This window comes from Salvia miltiorrhiza, chromosome 5 (genome assembly GCF_028751815.1).
Source record: "Salvia miltiorrhiza cultivar Shanhuang (shh) chromosome 5, IMPLAD_Smil_shh, whole genome shotgun sequence".
In the NCBI taxonomy this organism is placed as follows: Eukaryota; Viridiplantae; Streptophyta; class Magnoliopsida; order Lamiales; family Lamiaceae; genus Salvia; species Salvia miltiorrhiza.
Genome location: NC_080391.1, coordinates 6,959,071 through 6,978,491, shown reverse-complemented (window position 1 = coordinate 6,978,491; position 19,421 = coordinate 6,959,071). Strand labels below are relative to the sequence as shown.

Here is a 19,421-nt window from a genome sequence, read left to right as displayed (position 1 = left end):
ATTTACAAATTCAGGCACACAGCTTACCATTTACACTTACAAACCTCACCTAAAACCACACTTTGTTACATATTCGATCGGAACACAGAAAAAACAAATAAGAGGCATAAACCACCGCCCTTTGGGTTGCAAAAAATAAGAGACATACACAGTAACCCTAGTAATAACTGCACCAGCTTCTCTCCCTCTCTCTTGCGCTTTCTCGTCGCCGTGCCACCATAGATTAGATAGCTTTCTGTTGGAGTGTTTTCTCTCACCAATTTTTGGACTGTAATTTCGTGCTTCTGCTGTTTCCATTAAGGTTCGGTCTTTATTTTTCAAGGAACAGTGCTCTAATAATTTATTTTTCTATGTTTTTTCTTCAATTTATTGATTGGATTAATGGTTTTTCTGTGGATTGATATGATTGTGAAGTAATTGGCTCGCTGTATTCTAAAAATTGATCTGTTATCTAGAAACTCATAATTATTTTCTTTCTCCCCAATTCAGGGAGTTATCGAAACTTGAAGTATTTTGAGTTCAGAAGAGGCGAAACTACATGGAGGATTGGGGTATTTTTTTCATATCTATTTTTCTTTATTCAATTGCCCTATTTGATTTTCAGATTGCTGTTGTTGAATTTTATTTTCTTCGTTCATGATTTCTTCAACTCGTTTCTCTTACGGAACTGCCCCATTTGACCGGCGGCTTTGGCTTGTATATAATTGGTTTATTTTTTTAGAAACAATTTAACTGAATTTGAGGTTATCTAGGACTCTAGGTTGTGCTCTAACTGAACCACTGTCAGATTGGCTCACATTCTTGCTTTCTGTAAGCTATTTTATTGATAACTTACCATTTATGATTTTGGCCTCCGATCATCTCTTTACCAAATGAGATGAATAATTCTCCTTTTGGATTAATTGTGCTAGTTTCATCATTAGCGAAATCCCCTTATCTCTGTATTCATGGGAGGATAACCAAATATTCGGTTGAGGATCTAAACCTCTTGGGCATGGTTAGATCTCCCGTGATAGCTCATCTTCTTTATTTTGTGGAGTAATGAATGTAACTTGGTTTGCTTCGTTACTTTTCCAATATCTTAATGGATGATCCTTTGGTGTTTTAGAAGATGAGCCTGTTCCAGATATCCTGAGCAAAAAGGAGATACTGAAGAGCAATTGGGAGGATGAGGATTTGGACGATGACGATGTCAAGGATTCTTGGGAAGATGAAGAGGAGCCTACGAAGGTATGCCTAAGAACTATTTGGTTACATTGCTGCTCTTAATTTTCTTATTAGTTAGGGTTCTTTGAGTAGCTTAGGTAATCTTATCATTGTCCAAATTTATGTGGTCAGGAACCTAAAGCTGAGCCACTGCCACCTCCCGAAAAGTCCATTCAAAAGACAGCAGCAAAAACAGAAGAAAAGAAGGTGAAAGCTGTTCAAGCCACGAAAGAGGTGCCTTTAGATCCTATAGAAGAAAAACTCCGCCAGCAGAGGTGGGCTTATGCTCTGCATTTAAAATATTCTGACTGTCTTCATTCTTGGGCTATAGCAAATTAAAATTGAAGTGAATAGCAATACATTTGGTCATTCAATTTATGCACACATTTCAAACTAGAGTTTGTATTTCTAGTTCTTGCAGTTGTGGGGGTTGGTGTGGTTTACATCATTGAACTCAGGAATTATATTCAACTCCGAAAGAATCCAGTCATTGAACTTCCATTACCTGCAGTCACAGTTTTATTATACTGCAAATTCTATCTTCCATTAACTTTAGTAACTAACATCTATTAATACATGTGCTTCGTTTCTACAGGCTTGTAGAAGAAGCCGATTTTAAGTCTACTGCAGAATTGTTTGCCAAGAAGGGTGATGAAAAGACACTGGATAATTTTATTCCGAACAGTGAGAGTGATTTCCTGGAATATGCGGAAATGATCTCTCATAAACTTCGTCCATATGAGGTTCGTGATATTTGCATCACTATAGCTGTTCATTTTGGCATTTGTTGTTATAGAACTGTGACCTATCTATTTTCTTTATTACAGAAAAGCTATCACTATATTGGGTTGCTGAAGTCTGTAATGAGATTGTCATTGACATCTTTGAAAGGTGCGGATGCCAAAGAAATTGCTTCATCCATTACTGCAATTGCAAATGAAAAGATAAAAGCTGAAAAAGAAGCCAATGCTAGCAAAAAGAAGACAGGTTTGTTATTTCTCAGTTGCATGCTACATTATAGCGAATTATAGTTACAAGTTTTGTGACAAGTTATCTATTGCTTACAGTTGGAAAGAAGAAACAACTGCATGTGGGCAAGCCAGATGATGATGTGGTGGTTGATGGTTACGATGGTTATGATGACTATGATTTTATGTGAGTCAGCATTATTTCCATATCAGCATTGTGTGTTGTTCCAAATGGAATACATAACGCTACAAATATGAAGAGAATCCCGCGACCTGTTTCATTTCCTTAATTGGGAGATGGATTGTAACATTTTTTGTTTTTTTGATGGAATAACTGAATAAGGAGTTCTACATTGTTCAGATTTTGTTTTTACGAATGCTGATCAGATATCTATTTCGATTCTCGTTGGGGTATCGATGGCGTGGAGATAGTAAGTGTAAAATTTTAGTACATAAGGAATTGTAATTCATTATTTTAACTTGTGTTACCAACTAGAACAAAAACTGCGAGTCGGTTGGGTTTGTTGAGCATCTTCTACTTCTTTCAAACTTTTTGTGTCCGCTGCTGTTAGCAAAACCTATACATTGTGGATCACTTTTATATGTTTTTGGTATAAGAGAAGAAAGGCATGTGAATCGAACAGGCCAGTGTATGTGGGCATGTTCTTGATACCTGATTTCATCATTCTTCACTGCTTTCTAATTTAAAGGGCCAAACTTTCAAATTGTCTTCATAAGATTCAGGAGGAAATTAAAAGATAAAATTGCACCAAGCCATTACCAACCTTCACAATTCTAGAACTGGAATGTGAATTTTCCTGCTCTATAAAAGGAAAATGGTGATAGTTTTATAGGCTTGAAATTCGGAATACAAATAATACATGAAAATCAAAATTAAAATGCTTTACAACATAAGATCACACTGTTAGGAGCTATCTATATGTTTGAGCTCTACACTCGATATTTCCCATGCCACGAAGGCTGTTATTCGGGAAAGGAGCGGAGCTCTTACAATGTTAAGAGACACCTTCTACGAGGAAAAAAGGCTGCCTTTGAATTTGCCAATCCTCCAGCTTTTGCGGTAGTTTATGTGATTCTGTCAACCTTTTAAGCTATCCCATGAAGTTAGGGCGTTATACCTTTTGTACTTGGCACCCACCGCCCATGTGACTTGAGGTTATTGAGCGAACGCTCTGCAGGAAGAATACAGTGCAATGCGTATGTGTTGACCATTTTATTAACGTGGACAATTATTGCATATTCCCACACTGAGTGTACTCTGTATGTCTATCCCATATTTAACATTTTCAGGTTTCTAGAGGCGCGTGGAAGGTCGAATGACGAATCAAATATTTTGTATTTAGCTTTAACTAAAGAAGTTATTTTGAGTAAAGTATTTTAAATAAAATATTTATTTCTTTATTTTCACATAAAATATTTATTTATAGCCCTGATTTTCCGCGTGCGTTTTCATTTAAAAATTAAGTTGGATTTGGGTGTCACAATATTGCTCTTCAATATCTTGTTTTCATTGACTCCATTTCATTATTTGATCTTAGAACGGTGGAAAACCACCTTCGAGTTATCAATCTTGCTGGGGAGCCCTCTTGGGCCTCATCTCCAAGAGGTGGATCAGAAGGATTAAGAAGGTTGAAAGCTTCTATGGCAAACAAGGTATTCCTGAGGACATTCTCCATTCTCCCGAAACTTCAGCTAATTGATATTTCCTATGGTGCATTTATCTGTCTCTATCTTACTGTTATATTATGTTCTGTAATACTCTTTAATGGATGGACCTCTTCACTCCAGATAATGACTCTGGTCTATTGGCCTGTACATTGTAAATGGTCTAATTTGTGAATTCGATTAATTTTTGGTACATGGTTTCTGCTAACTTCCCTTTGGTCTGCACATATTGTATGTGATATTCCTCTCATTTTGCAGGAATGGGTGGCTGATTTAGAGAAACCCAAGGGTGATCCATCTTCATTTATAAAACCAGCAACAACTGTTTTGTCACCTTACTTAAAAGTTAAAAGTAGGTTATGCATAGTGTTTTCGATTTGTTTATTTATGCTATGTTTCTTTCTTTGCGGAGGAAAAAGAATCTCGCATTCGTTTATGTTATTGCTCTGTTTTTCTCTTTGTTTAATCATTAAGCTTATTGCGCTTCTTCTTCTTCTTCCTCTTCTTCTTCTTTCTATTAATCTTCATGTTCTCCTTTTCCATTTCTTTCTCTATTTTTATATTGATGAAGTCAAGATGAATATATGCTTTTTTTTATTATTATTAGTCTTCTTGCATTCTTTTTTTCAATTGTTTTCAGCAACAATCGATTTTTTCCTTTCTTTTTTCTTCTTTTTAGCTTGATGAAGTCTGGATGAATGTTCTACTTCGTTGAATGGTCATCTCTACAAGACTACAACTTTGTTCTTTTTCCATTTTTTATTCTCTGTTTTCTTTTATATTATCTATTTTCGCAGTTTTTTGCCTTTTTTCATTAGTGTCTTTTCTATCATTTGTCGATTTTAGAATAAGAGTTATATGTAAATAATTTTTCATTAGTGTCTTTTCTATCATTTGTCTTATTCTCTTTGTACTTCTATTCAATTTTGTTTGATTTGTTTTATGAAATATGTATAATATAAAAATAATTAATATACATATCATTTTAAAGATTACAAACAATTATTTAATTTGATATAAAAATAATCAGAACACGCCTTAAAATAATAAAAATAAAAATAAAAATCCTCTCTTATTTCTTTAATTTGATTTTTTTTCTCTTTATTTTACTTATTTATTTTTATATATAGATTTCTTTATTTTGTTATTTTTCGTTATTTCAATACTGATTTTTATCTAATTAGATGTTTTATTTTGTTATAATTTAGCAAATCTCAATTTGAAATTCTACAAAAAGAATAAAATAAAACATCATTTGTTATAGTGTACAATGATTGATATAAAATACTCAATATAAATACGAACACAGACGTTTGATTAAATGGAGGTATACAAAATCATTTTGTAAACAAAGTTGTAGAGAATTTTTCAATGAAATAAAAGGGTGATCTGACTTGGATATAATTAAAAATAATATTTATGTTGCATCTATTCTTTCTAATTAGGACATGAATCCATCATTTTAATTTTTTTTAATATTTATATTTATTTATTTAAATATATCGTTCAGTTTCGATGCTTTCGATGCATCGCACGGGTGGGCGTACTAGTTTACAAATTCAGGCACACAGCTTACCATTTACACTTACAAACCTCCCTAAAACCACACTTATGTTACATATTCAATCGGAACACAGAAAAAACAAATAAAAGGCATAAACCACCGCCCTTTGGCTTGCAAAAAATAAGAGAAAAACACAGTAACCCTAGTAATAACTGCACCAGCTTCTCTCTCTCTCCCTCTCTCTTGCGCTTTCTCGTCGCCGTGCCACCATAGATTAGATAGCTTTCTGTTGGAGTGTTTTCTCTCACCAATTTTTGGACTATAATTTCGTGCTTCTGCTGTTTCCATTAAGGTTCGGTCTTTATTTTTCAAGGAACAGAGCTCTAATAATTTATTTTTCTATGTTTTTTCTTCAATTTATTGATTGGATTAATGGTTTTTCTGTGGATTGATATGATTGTGAAGTAATTGGCTCGCTGTATTCTAAAAATTGATCTGTTATCTAGAAACTCATAATTATTTTCTTTCTCCCCAATTCAGGGAGTTATCGAAACTTGAAGTATTTTGAGTTCAGAAGAGGCGAAACTATATGGAGGATTGGGGTATTTTTTCATATCTATTTTTCTTTATTCAATTGCCCTATTTGATTTTCAGATTGCTGTTGTTGAATTTTATTTTCTTCGTTCATGATTTCTTCAACTCGTTTCTCTTACGGAACTGCCCCATTTGACCGGCGGCTTTGGCTTGTATATAATTGGTTTATTTTTGTAGAAACAATTTAACTGAATTTGAGGTTATCTAGGACTCTAGGTTGTGCTCTAACTGAACCACTGTCAGATTGGCTCACATTCTTGCTTTCTGTAAGCTATTTTATTGATAACTTACCATTTATGATTTTGGCCTCCGATCATCTCTTTACCAAATGAGATGAATAATTCTCCTTTTGGATTAATTGTGCTAGTTTCATCATTAGCAAAATCCCCTTATCTCTGTATTCATTGGAGGATAACCAAATATTCAGTTGAGGATCTAAACCTCTTGGGCATCGTTAGATCTCCCGTGATTGCTCATCTTCTTTATTTTGTAGAGTAATGAATGTAACTTGGTTTGCTTCGTTACTTTTCCAATATCTTAATGGATGATCTTTTGGTGTTTCAGAAGATGAGCCTGTTCCAGATATCCTGAGCAAAAAGGAGATACTGAAGAGCAATTGGGAGGATGAGGATTTGGACGATGACGATGTCAAGGATTCTTGGGAAGATGAAGAGGAGCCTACAAAGGTATGCCTAAGAACTATTTGGTTACATTGCTGCTCTTAATTTTCTTATTAGTTAGGGTTGTTTGAGTAGCTTAGGTAATCTTATCATTCTCCAAATTTATGTGGTCAGGAACCCAAAGCTGAGCCACTGCCACCTCCTGAAAAGTCCATTCAAAAGACAGCAGCAAAAACAGAAGAAAAGAAGGTGAAAGCTGTTCAAGCCACAAAAGAGGCGCCTTTAGATCCTATAGAAGAAAAACTCCGCCAGCAGAGGTGGGCTTATGCTCTGCATTTAAAATATTCGGACTGTCTTCATTCTTGGGCTCAATGTTTTAAAAAACTAAATCGGGAACCGAGGCGTTTTCTTATAGTACCATGAGGCGTAGGAACCGATTCGAACCGAGGCGTAGGAACCGATTCAAGGCGTAAGCCTTTAAGAAAAATTATAAGTTCATAAATATAATAAGTTCATAATATGTAGGGCTTTACTATAGGACACTGGCGAGTTGTAGTGAAGAGATGAAGCTGACGTTCTGACTCTTGTTGTAGTGTTTACGTGACTCTTTGTCTTAGCATATGTATATTAGACTATTAGGTTATTAATTAATATGTAGGGCTTTACTATAAATTGGGCCTAAATTAATAAAGCCCATAAGTAATTAGGTTAAAATATATAGAGCCCATTCAAATTGGGCTGAAAAATCAGATTTTAATTGAGGCTTACTCCTCAAGCGAACAGATTCCTATGCACCGCCTCAGATCGCCTCAGTTAATTGAGGCGCAGATTTCTATTCAATCAACTGAGGCGCCGCCTCAGATGCGGTTTTCCAAGGATTGGAACTAAGGCGCGCCTCAGTTCCTACGCCTCAAACGATTTTTAAAACATTGCTTGGGCTATAGCAAATTAAAATTGAAGTGAATAGCGATACTTTTGGTCATTCAATTTATGCACACATTTCAAACTAGAGTTTGTATTTCTAGTTCTTGCAGTTGTGGGGGTTGGGGTGGTTTACATCACTGAACTCAGGAATTATATTCAACTCCGAAAGAATCCAGTCATTGAACTTCCATTACCTGCAGTCACAGTTTTATTATACTGCAAATTCTATCTTCCATTAACTTTAGTAACTAACATATATTAATACATGTGCTTCGTTTCTACAGGCTTGTAGAAGAAGCCGATTTTAAGTCTACTGCAGAATTGTTTGCCAAGAAGGGTGATGAAAAGACACTGGATAATTTTATTCCGAACAGTGAGAGTGATTTCCTGGAATATGCGGAAATGATCTCTCATAAACTTCGTCCATATGAGGTTCGTGATATTTGCATCACTATAGCTGTTCATTTTGGCATTTGTTGTTATAGAACTGTGACCTATCTATTTTCTTTATTACAGAAAAGCTATCACTATATTGGGTTGCTGAAGTCTGTAATGAGATTGTCATTGACATCTTTGAAAGGTGCGGATGTCAAAGATGTTGCTTCATCCATTACTGCAATTGCAAATGAAAAGATAAAAGCTGAAAAAGAAGCCAATGCTAGCAAAAAGAAGACAGGTTTGTTATTTCTCAGTTGCATGCTACATTATAGCGAATTATAGTTGCAAGTTTTGTGACAAGTTATCTATTGCTTACAGTTGGAAAGAAGAAACAACTGCATGTTGGCAAGCCAGATGATGATGTGGTGGTTGATGGTTACGATGGTTATGATGACTATGATTTTATGTGAGCCAGCATTATTTCCATATCAGCATTGTGTGTTGTTCCAAATGGAATACATAACGCTACAAATATGAAGAGAATCCCGCGACCTGTTTCATTTCCTTAATTGGGAGATGGATTGTAACATTTTTTGTTTTTTTGATGGAATAACTGAATAAGGAGTTCTACATTGTTCAGATTTTGTTTTTACGAATGCTGATCAGATATCTATTTCGATTCTCGTTGGGGTATCGATGGCGTGGAGACAGTAAGTGTAAAATTTTAGTACATAAGGAATTGTAATTCATTATTTTAACTTGTGTTACCAACTAGAACAAAAACTGCGAGTCGGTTGGGTTTGTTGAACATCTTCTACTTCTTTCAAACTTTTTGTGTCCGCTGCTGTTAGCAAAACCTATACATTGTGGATCACTTTTATATGTTTTTGGTATAAGAGAAGAAAGGCATGTGAATCGAACAGGCCAGTGTATGTGGGCATGTTCATGTTACCTGATTTCATCATTCTTCACTGGCCACTGGCCACCGGATCCTCACTTAAGTGAAGTGACCCGGGTTCGATCCCTCTTGGGAGCGAATTTGGAGATTGGAGATATAAGGTGGATTTTGGTGAATGAGAGAGATAAGGTGGTTCTTGGAGTGGATGGAGAACTAATTACTAACATCTAACATGACTTTGACCGATCAAAAAAAAAAAAAAAAAAAAAAGAGAAGAAAGGCATGTGAATCGAACAGGCCAGTGTATGTGGGCATGTTCTTGTTACCTGATTTCATCATTCTTCACTGCTTTCTAATTTAAAGGGCCAAACTTTCAAATTGTCTTCATAAGATTCAGGAGGAAATTAATAGATAAAATTGCAGCAAGCCATTACCAACCTTCACAATTCTAGAACTGGAATGTGAATTTTCCTGCTCTATAAAAGGAAAATGGTGATAGTTTTATAGGCTTGAAATTCGGAATACAAATAATACATGAAAATCAAAATTAAAATGCTTTACAACATAAGATCACACTGTTAGGAGCTATGTGTTTGAGCTCTACACTCGATATTTCCCATGCCACGAAGGCTGTTATTCGGGAAAGGAGCGGAGCTCTTACAATGTTAAGACATCTTCTACGAGGAAAAAAGGCTGCCTTTGAATTTGCCAATCCTCCAGCTTTTGCGGTAGTTTCTTGATTCTGTCAACCTTTTAAGCTATCCCATGAAGTTAGGGCGTTATACCTTTTGTACTTGGCACCCACCGCCCATGTGACTTGAGGTTATTGAGCGAACGCTCTGCAGGAAGAATACAAACAAGTTGAACAACCACAGAGCTTCACACGTGTTATCAAGTCCGCGCAATATGGTACACTCGGACTTGAGATTGCACAACAACCCTTTGCCCTCAGATGGGGCACAGATATTGAACCAGCATATAAGGTGGATGAACTCTAGACGTGGCGAGAAAGTGAAAGATTAGCATCTAGTAGTCGTCCAACTCCACAAGTTGCGCCCTTCTCTCAGCAGCTTTCTTTCTTATGAAAATTCCCCATCTAAGAGCCGCTTTAAGTTTGAGCCACCCAACAACAGCTTTTCCAGATGAACGTGTACGGTCCTCACCAAAACTGAAGCTTGGAGGAGAGAATGGGTTGTAACCTAAGCATGGAAAACTTTGCTCGTTGGCGTTGAAAGAAGCATGACCATTCCCACCCATACTAAACATGCGCAGTAGATGCTGCATATCTTCATTTTCAAGCATTTCATGACTTCGTACACGAATTTCATCCTCAGGGATATCCTCTAGAGCCCTATAAGAAGTAAGATTTGATGTGACACTGGTAGGGAAACTAGGAGAGGTTGAGAGTGGTGGACCAAGAGCGAGCATGTTATTATTTCCAGATGGCTGAGATTGTTGCACCGTACTGATGAGCTGGTTAGGAGGATATGAAGGGCTCTCCAACTGTATAGAAACATTGAGATTCATATTTTGCGGTTGTGTAGGAAATTGACTTCCAACATTTTCGTGATGAGCTGGTGAACAAACAAAAGCAGACCACTGTGAGCAGAAGTCATAAAAGCAGAACCTGTGGAGGCATATTTAGAATAGCTAGAAAATAAACAGCTCCAAAAGCAACATTTCACAGTTCATGGTGTAATTAAACAACTGACGTCGAACGTGCCAAGAGAAGGAAACACTGTCATTCAGAAAGAAATCAATGAAATAGAGAGGAAATCCTCTCAGTCCCATCACAAGAAAGAAACACCCACCGCTCTTTAATACATTAACAAAAAAAAGAATTATCCCTAATACGCTGTGATACTCAAGCATACTATTTTTCATTAAGCCGTTTTTTCGGTTACCTCTAATAGTCAGTCCTGGGGTCATAGGACTATGTTCAGCAGGAACAGATGCTGGGAGAGTAGGTAGAGTAAGCTGATCAAAAGAGTTGGGCTGATATTGTGATTGTATCCTTTGATCATTTTGAGCATCTGGACTTTTATTTTGATCGAAACCCAGAAAAGATTTGCCATCATATTCTATGACATGCGTCCAGTTGTCATATGCCTTTTTCACCAATGTATCAACAAAGACCTGCCATGAAAAACGTACATAAGCTCCCTGTTCAACTAGAAGAATCAAATTTCTTGCCGCAAATTCTTTACTGGGACCACTTAATCAGACTCTTCCACATTTCAACTTCCATCGAGTAACAGAGGCCCAGAATAGAGAGGAACATCAGATATATTATACATAGTAAACTATGGTAGCTATCAATCATCCAGTACCTGTTTATGAAGAATTAACATACAAAATTGTTGACTGGCCATACCAATTCTTTCTAATAACAATCAAAATAAAAACTGCTTGCAAACTAACTGCATCTTGATCTAGGCTCTACTGTGGCAAGGCAACCAAACTTATGATACCATCAAATTCTGGTATGGAGAAATTTTAGTCCTTTACTAAAGAGAGTGGTAACATTTTCCAATACATAGTCCAGTGAGTAACATTACTACTTTGAAATCACTGACCTTCTGATTGTCAGAAAGGGAATCAACTGAATGATACTGTCCACCGGCAATCAGACCACTCAACTCATAGATATCATTGAATATGATTCCCACATTTCTTGGCTCATCAGGATAGTAAACATAGAGTTTTCCACCCAAGACGCATGTCTTCGAGTGTTGTTCGAGGACATCCCACATCTTATTTGACATTCCACTTCCTAGTATCTGAAATGGTTAAAGAGTACCCATTATGAGCATGCAGGAAGGAGTATATGAAGGAAACGCAAGGGAAAAAGATATCCCACGTGTCGAAGTTTCTGCGGATCTCTCACTACAAGTCGCAAGAAGTCTTCCACAGTGCATATTCCAGCTTTATTCAGCCTCTTATGAAACGATCCATCTTTACCAATCTTCTCCAATCTCCAAACTTCATCATTAAGTGCAGGCGGATAATGTTTCTTGTATACTACAAATGTTAAACCAAATAAAACAAAAATACAAAGTTTAACATCTTGTGGATGAGCATGATGCGAGAGCAAATGTGCATTAACCAAAAATAAGCTTACATTCTCCTCTGTGATCCTTGACAGTGAAGGCATCTGTTTTGGCTTCTCGGATTCGAATGCCTTCACAGATACCAGAGGCAACTTTCAGACCAAGCCTAAATTTTCTGCTCCGAATCCAACTGGAGTTGTCAGTGAATGTCAGCTCCCCGATGGTACCAACACCTTGCTTTAAGGTCACTTGCAAATCTCCAGTAAGCAGTGGCCGCTTTCCCTCTCGCTCTTTTACTATATGAGACTCAAATGTTTCCTGACTCCAGTCATCATCATCCTCATTGTTGAAATCACCTTCAAGCACAACAACATCTAATTTGACAGAAGACTCTGGACCTGATGTCAATAAATGGCCTGTATTTGCATCTAGCAACACAATATGGATCGCAGTACCCTGCTCTCCCTCCACTTTCCCTCCCGTAAATAGAGGCAGTGACAGCTTGGACCTGAACTGAAGCTGCAAATTTCTGCCATCAGGGCCCTCAATTCTTTTTGGAGAAACCCTGCATGTTGAAGGTGGAAATCTATTTAATGTATGAACTTAGCCAGCACGAAACAAAAGGTTCTATATTCAACTAAACAAGCATAAGAAGTATTCCAACTAAATTACTTGAATTAATGCTAGCAAACCATCAATCATACAAAAAACAGAACACTGGCCATCAGCTAAAGAAAATTTTAAGTCATAGTGTCATCATACCTTCCATTTAATTTGGCAGGGCCCAGTTTTGCCAAGGCACGCTCTACCTCTTCACTAACCTGGTTGTCAAAATGTCATTCCATTCATAAATTACAAACCACAGATTATCATCCGAGATAAGCAGTATGTAAAGCAAGTTAAGCACCACTAATAGATGAACTATGCAATACCATATCACACATGTATCAAGCAACTTTAGTCAAATAACTAAAAAATTGACCTCAGCAATATTATATATTGCAGTCTATTTACTAAGTACAGATAGAATCAAAATACCTACTATAATGGGCCTCAAGTATTGGTACCCCTCAAGGCCTCAAAAAAAAAAATAATGGATGAGTATCCATAATAGAAACAATTTACCAAAATAGATAGACTAATCTTACCACTCTACGAAGAATTGGTTCCAATGATGAGCACAGCTTCTGTAGACTGTCCACTTTAAGAGCCTCCACAATAACACTGCATTATTCATGAATCATATATTACAAAGTGCCTAGCCAAGCCAAGTTAAAAATGCAATAACATTATTATATTGTTTAAAAGGATTAGAAAATGTAGTAACATTATTGCATTGCTTCAAAGGGATAGCAAATCTCCACATGTATGCAAGATGAGAGCACTGTAGTTTAATATGAGTTATTGTCTTAGCATAAAGAGCACACTGAACTGAATTTACTACAGACAATGCAAAATCAACTAATGTTGCAATCTGTTCACTCTCAGTATTACAACTTTGTTAAATTAAAGACATCAGGAAACAGAGCACAATCATGCACATCAAGTATGCCAATCTGACTATGTATGTTGTGTGTTGTAGTTGTAGATGTTGTCTTTACTAGCTTCTATTAAAGTTGCAATCGGTCTTACTATTGCAACTAGTCTAAATAAGGTGCATTAAATGGATCATAATCTTGCATATTGAGCTAACTTCTATGACGGATTGTTGCATTATTCCTACTTAACTCAATCACACATAACGGTTGGAGTACTTTTCACATGAAATATACTGATATACATGGAAAGGCATCATGTAATTCCTAAAACCACTCCAACAAAACGGTCCAAGTATTTTCATGGACATATACATGGTAGGAGTAGTTTTTTCTAAAAACTAACTGCCAAGTCTTTGTTTTTTTGTTACTAAATAAGAATCCGCTTTGCAGCACCAGTATCAATTACACAAAATCAACATAGTCTAATTCAATTCACATCACAAAAAGCGATTTCAGAAAAATAAAATAAAATATAGTAATAGTAGTAATCATGTCTGATCATCCCCATTTAACGCAAGTCACAGATATCCAATACAAGTAGCAAATACAAGCAGGCGCAAAAAAACTAGTTTAACCCCAAAAAGCAAAAACCACCAACCCCCGCAACAAAAAAAAAAAAAAAAAAAACAAAACAAAAAAAAAAAGTCAAACTCGTCTGAATCTTCCCCTCCCCAGCTGAATCTCACCATAATTTTTTAAGAATTCAAGCGCACTGTACGTCTGCATGAGCTACTAGTGCTTTCCAATGGCAATAATGCACACAGAAAATACACATAATGTAGAATATCTGATATCTCTAATCATCTACGCAAACCATGAGCTCGAATCGTATTAAAATACCTAGCTAGAGCGGGTCGTTTCCTATCCGGTTGACCTTCCTCGCTCGGATCCAAACTCCGCTTCTCTCTCGCCGCCATAGCGCTCGCTGCTTCCATATACTGCCTCTGCATCTTTCAACAGTTTCCTTATTTTTAAAATTCTGAAAAAAGGAAGGCACGGCTCCCAAAATACTAATTAATTCAGGAAAAAATAATGCAGTTTCTTAATACAGATCTGATCTGATCCAATTCCGATAATTTTGTCATGAAAGTTAACTGTATTTTTGGAGTGAAATTGAGTGAACGTGGAAAGATTCCGACAGTGAAAAAGGGGAATAAAAGGAGCGGAAAGCGGGAAAAAAAATTGAAAGTGCCGGGAACTGAGAGAGAGGTTTCTTGGGGGTTTCAACGAAGCATCTCAGCAACTTCCTACAGCTTAGAGGGATAAATTATTTTCAACTTTTCTATTATGATGGCTTGGAATAGTTTTATACTTTTATTGGCCATTTGTGCTATTGGCACTCTTTGTCCAATTTTCATATAATACGCAAAATGGAATATACTAATTTTAAGATAAAGAAAAATAAATTAATACTCATTATTATCATTTTATTGGTTAGTATGTGAGAGTGTATTATGTCAATTTAACTAAGGGCACCCACAGTGGACGGCGTCCGCGCCGGCCCGGCCCCCCCAAATGTCGAATCCCTCCGCTCCGTGCATGGCGCAGACGATGGATTGATTGGGCGCGTGTGATGCACCACCCCAATCACAATTTTTCTTGGCTTCAATTTTTTTTTCTTCTACATGTATTATTGAACATCTATAAATTGATTCATCTTCTATTTACTTTCACATACAATTCTCATTCTTCTTCTTGTTTATTTCATATTTTTTTGTGAATTTTCTCCCAAGCCCAGCGCGACCTCTCCTCGCGGACGGCATCATCTCGGGTTAGGACACCTCCGAAATGAAACCCAATGAGTTGACTCACCACTTGAAATTGGTGGAAGATATCAAGAAACGCAACTATCTCCAATAGATAGTAGTTTTCTTTTATGCTTTTTTAAATTGAAGTAATTTATGACTTTATTTTATTGTAATGCAATTTCAATTTCAATCAATGTAGGATTAATTTTTAATTTTAATGAAATTTATATTATTAGATATAGTGTTAAAATTAATTGAAAACAAACATTAAAATTAAATACAAATTAAAAATCAAACTTTAAGAGCTAAGAGGTTGGCTCTCCAATGTGGAGTGTTGGCTAAAAAGTGGTGAGAACTACTTTTAAGAGCCAAGGTTGGCTCACCACTGTGGATGCTCTAATGCGACGATGAAGAGCAGTCTGTTGGTAAAACGCTTCTCCTTCAACCAATAGATCGAAGGTTCGAGTCACCTAGAAGGCTAGAGTGTGAGTGTGTTTTTCCTTTATTTAGATATAACAATTTTTTTATAAGAAAAATTAACTAATGCACATTTACATGATGCATAACCTAACGTATAAGACTGCATTAAGTCAATTTTATCTAATGCACAACATACGACCTAGCGTGTAAAAGTGCCCCATTTACTAATCCTTTTTAGGAGATAAATGATTATAAATATTCACTTGTAGATTGATGTTATTACGTGTTCTCAGGTTTGATGTTTGTTTTTGAGTTGTTAGATACATACACATAATTGTTTGTGTTTTGGATACATGATAGTTTTCCAATGAAATGCTATGTTATGCTTGTAGGTACTAACTCATGGATAAAAATTGGACCAACGAAAAGCTTTGATGTGCTACCTACACTTCCATCTTCATTTTATGGCGCTAAAAAGACTTTAGATAAGATGGAAAGGTTATCAAGAAATAAAAGTTTGTGAAAATGATTGCACATTGTTTTACAAGGAGAATGAGAATGAAGAAAAATATCCAGTATGAACCAAGATGGAAGTTTATTAAGGGCAAGGGTAGAAAAATTCCTCATAAAATTTTAAGACACTTCCCATTAAAACGAAAGTTACATAGACGTTTGGTAAAACAACGTCAAATATGAGATGGCACAAAGATAAACGAAATGTGGAAGAAGGTGTTATGAGACATCTAGTTGATTATCAAGCATGGAAGCACTTTGATTAAAAAAAAAATTCTACAATCCGCTCAAGATCTTAGGAATGTGAAATTAAGTCTAGCTACTTATGATTTTACCCCTTTGGTCGAACTTAGGCAACTCATATAGCATGTGGCCCGTCATACTTATTGCTTATAATTTACCAGCTTTTATGTTCATGAAAGAAGAATTTCTTATGTTGACATTGCTTATTCCGGGTCAACATTCTTCAGGAAAGGATATTGACGTATATCTTAGACCATTATTTGACGATTTGAAAGATTTATGGGACATATGTCTTCAAACATATGATTATTGTAGTAATGAAACTTTTCACATGCAAGTTGTATTTATGTGGACAATTAGTGACTGTCATGTATATGGTTCACTTTCGAGATAGGTAACAATGGGTAAATTGGCTTGTTCTTGTTGTTTGAACCAAACTCGATCAGAATTAAGGTAAAAAAAAAAACTGACTTTATAGGGCATCATTGTTTTTACCCCAAGAATATTCATAGCGCAAGAATATAACATCTTTTAATGGTAAGGATGAACATAGGTTGAGGCCCAAAGATTTGTTTGGTAATGATGTGATGTCTTGGATATAGTTTGTTGATAAATTTAGTAAGCCGGGAAAACATCCAACTTTGAATCAGAAAAAGAAAACAAAATGACAATCAAAGTGATCAAGCAAATTGGGTGAATAAAAGTAGTATTTTCTTTGAGTTGTCGTATTGGTGTCACTTATCAATCAGACATTATCTTAACGTCATGCACATTGAAAAAATATATGTGACAATATAATAAGGACACTACTTAACCATAATGAAAAAGTAAAAGATATTAAAAAACATGTGAAAATTTGTGTGATTGGGATATTAGAGAAGAGTTGCACGTGAGATTAAGTGGAACTGATAACAAGCATGTAAAGCCAGTGGCATGTTACACATTATTATCTACTGGAAAAGAAAAAGTTATTGGAGTCTCTAAAATCTATCAAGATCCTTGATGGTTATGCTGCAGAGATTTCTAGATGTGTAAATGGGAAAAAGTTTACTGGTATGAAGTCATATGACTGTCATATTCTTCTTCAACGACTCATTCCTACTGGAATACGTGGCTCTTTAAACAAATAAGTAAATGATGCTCTTTGTGAGTTTGGTCAATTTTTTAGAGAATTGTGTTCTAAGACATTGAGAGTAAAAGAACGATTAGACAAAAATGTTCCTTTGATATTATGTAAGTTGGAAAAGATATTCCCACATGCATTCTTCACTGCTATGGTACATCTGGTTGTCCACTTGCCTCGAGTGGCTTTGATTGTAGGACATGTACGTCCTCGTTGGATGTATCCAATTTAAAGGTTAGATTTTTTTCCCCCTCTTTTTCATTTAACTAATTTTACAATTTTTGCAACATGTTATAATTTTTTATTTATCATTTTATGTTTTTTAGGAACTTAGGTTGTCTTAAAAGATCGGTATGCAATAAAACTCATCCTGAAGGTTCAATAGCAGAAGCATCTATCGCCAAAGAAATCTTGAATTTTATGTTGATGTATCTCATGGCATTAAAACTAGATTTAATCAACGAACTAGGAATTATGATGGCCCCCAATGTGGAGAGTAGAAAATCTTTCAATTTTCTCAATGAGGCGCGTCCATTTGGACATGATAAGAGTAAAGTTATGATGTCTGGGCCATCATTCTCAAATCAAGAATTAGAGAAGGCTTATCAGTCCATCTTATGCAATTGTAAAGAGGTGGAATTATATTTGAAGTAAGATATGTTTAAAATCCATCTTATGCAATTGTAAAAATCTCACAGTGGTTAAAGAAACATGTAAGAATTTCCTTCATCTTATTCATCTTACAACTGTACCCCCCAATATTTTTTTAATATATATATATATATATATATATAAGAAAAAATATAATATACTTAGTAATTTAATAATTATAATATCCATGTTAATTATTTAACAATTTACAGTTATTTGTTCTATTAGTTTGTTAAGTTTGTTTTATTTTTGTCTTATTTTCTTTTCTAATAAGTTAATTTTTAATATTGAATTTGAGTCAATCCTCGAGTTAAAGTAAATTATGAACTATTAATAATGAAATTAGTTTATCTTTTTAGAAGATAAAACAGTTTTTCAAAAAAAAAATGCATAGAAGTAAGTCTTTATATGCTTTTAATGTTCTTGTCATTTAATTAATGACATTGCGAAGAACTATTTACTCTATTAAGTGACTGATTCTAATTCTAAACTCATTAAGATTCTACTTGGATATAAAAATTAACTAACAGAACGTCGTATTTCAATATATTTCGTCCCCCCTAATAACAGATCCTGGATACGCCACTGCGAGATGCTACTATTTAAGAGAAACAATATCATGTTTGAACTAACATGACTTATTTAATGTAGATCAATAAGTTGCTGAGTATAAAAGTTTATGATGTTACAGAAGGATTGTGGGCTCTAGCAAATGGACATTTTAGACTTGATACAAAATGTTACACTGATTGCATGGTGAATGAAGTTCATTTTCATACAAAAGATCGCGATCAATACCACAATACACAAAATAGTGGATTGATTGTAGAAGGAATTGAAATTATTGTTGGAAATGGTTAGACCTTGAGGCCTTTTTTCTTCTTATTCTTTATGTGTTAGTCTATTTCTCTTGGGCTGGGATGCTACTTAAAAGCCTCATTAATTCCTTTTATTTCTTTTGAGCCCTAGCTCAGTAGGAATTAGTTATGGCTCGTCGTGTGCTCAACGTCTTTGTTATGTTTTCGGTTTTTCGCTTTCTCTGGAACGGGAACACGTCTCCTTGGCTGTGATTATTTATCTCCTGCTTTTCTAATTGAGAATGTGACAGATTTCAGTTTTTTTCATTTGTGGCCTTCTTCTTTTTGCTGAGCACTATTTTCTCATGTCTCCAAATTGAGTGAAGTAGGGTGTGCATACTTAACTCAATTGTTGTGTTAACCTTGGGTAACGATCGGCGTGTAGGACTAGCACTCTTTTGTCGACCTAAATCGTTTTCAGGGCAGTGGATCCTCCACGGCGCAGCGTCTCTTCTTTTTCTCTGTTATTTTTTTGTTCTGACATTTTGTCAAACACTTTG

General features: G+C 35.5%; 3 protein-coding genes and 1 long non-coding RNA gene across 4 annotated transcripts; 3 read left to right on the top strand and 1 right to left on the bottom strand.

Moving 5' to 3' along the window:
* On the top strand, positions 1-2,578 carry LOC130985594 (uncharacterized). The gene is made up of 7 exons (XM_057908658.1): positions 1-301; positions 490-551; positions 1,109-1,230; positions 1,339-1,481; positions 1,802-1,949; positions 2,034-2,193; positions 2,274-2,578. The coding sequence occupies exons 2-7, from the start codon at positions 539-541 to the stop codon at positions 2,363-2,365; spliced, it is 678 nt and encodes a 225-aa protein (XP_057764641.1). The 5' UTR covers positions 1-301; positions 490-538; the 3' UTR covers positions 2,366-2,578.
* Positions 2,579-3,759: 1,181 nt separating this feature from the next.
* Positions 3,760-4,353, top strand: LOC130985593 (uncharacterized). The gene is made up of 2 exons (XR_009089027.1): positions 3,760-3,848; positions 4,119-4,353. It is a non-coding gene; the product is annotated as an uncharacterized LOC130985593 (long non-coding RNA).
* Positions 4,354-5,313: 960 nt separating this feature from the next.
* On the top strand, positions 5,314-8,708 carry LOC130985592 (uncharacterized). The gene is made up of 7 exons (XM_057908657.1): positions 5,314-5,716; positions 5,905-5,966; positions 6,523-6,644; positions 6,753-6,895; positions 7,787-7,934; positions 8,019-8,178; positions 8,259-8,708. The coding sequence occupies exons 2-7, from the start codon at positions 5,954-5,956 to the stop codon at positions 8,348-8,350; spliced, it is 678 nt and encodes a 225-aa protein (XP_057764640.1). The 5' UTR covers positions 5,314-5,716; positions 5,905-5,953; the 3' UTR covers positions 8,351-8,708.
* Positions 8,709-9,257: 549 nt separating this feature from the next.
* LOC130985591 (calmodulin-binding protein 60 C-like) lies at positions 9,258-14,695 on the bottom strand. Its single transcript, XM_057908656.1, has 8 exons — positions 14,207-14,695; positions 12,977-13,052; positions 12,591-12,649; positions 11,900-12,393; positions 11,639-11,799; positions 11,355-11,558; positions 10,683-10,914; positions 9,258-10,352 (listed from the first exon to the last, which is right to left on the bottom strand). The coding sequence occupies exons 1-8, from the start codon at positions 14,314-14,316 to the stop codon at positions 9,805-9,807; spliced, it is 1,884 nt and encodes a 627-aa protein (XP_057764639.1). The 5' UTR covers positions 14,317-14,695; the 3' UTR covers positions 9,258-9,804.
* Between the last annotated feature and the right edge of the window lie 4,726 nt (positions 14,696-19,421).

Excerpts from the sequence above, each read along its gene's own strand:
- LOC130985591 (XM_057908656.1), bottom strand. The coding sequence starts at position 14,316 with ATGCAGAGGCAGTATATGGAAGCAGCGAGCGCTATGGCGGCGAGAGAG. Across the intron at positions 10,915-11,354 it reads CCCTTTCTGACAATCAGAAG|GTCTTTGTTGATACATTGGT; the intron begins GTCAGTGATTTC and ends TTTTCATGGCAG. Across the intron at positions 10,353-10,682 it reads CCCAGGACTGACTATTAGAG|CTCATCACGAAAATGTTGGA; the intron begins GTAACCGAAAAA and ends TTTGTTCACCAG.
- LOC130985594 (XM_057908658.1), top strand. Across the intron at positions 1,231-1,338 it reads ATGAAGAGGAGCCTACGAAG|GAACCTAAAGCTGAGCCACT; the intron begins GTATGCCTAAGA and ends TTATGTGGTCAG. Across the intron at positions 1,482-1,801 it reads GAAAAACTCCGCCAGCAGAG|GCTTGTAGAAGAAGCCGATT; the intron begins GTGGGCTTATGC and ends TCGTTTCTACAG.
- LOC130985592 (XM_057908657.1), top strand. Across the intron at positions 6,645-6,752 it reads ATGAAGAGGAGCCTACAAAG|GAACCCAAAGCTGAGCCACT; the intron begins GTATGCCTAAGA and ends TTATGTGGTCAG. Across the intron at positions 6,896-7,786 it reads GAAAAACTCCGCCAGCAGAG|GCTTGTAGAAGAAGCCGATT; the intron begins GTGGGCTTATGC and ends TCGTTTCTACAG.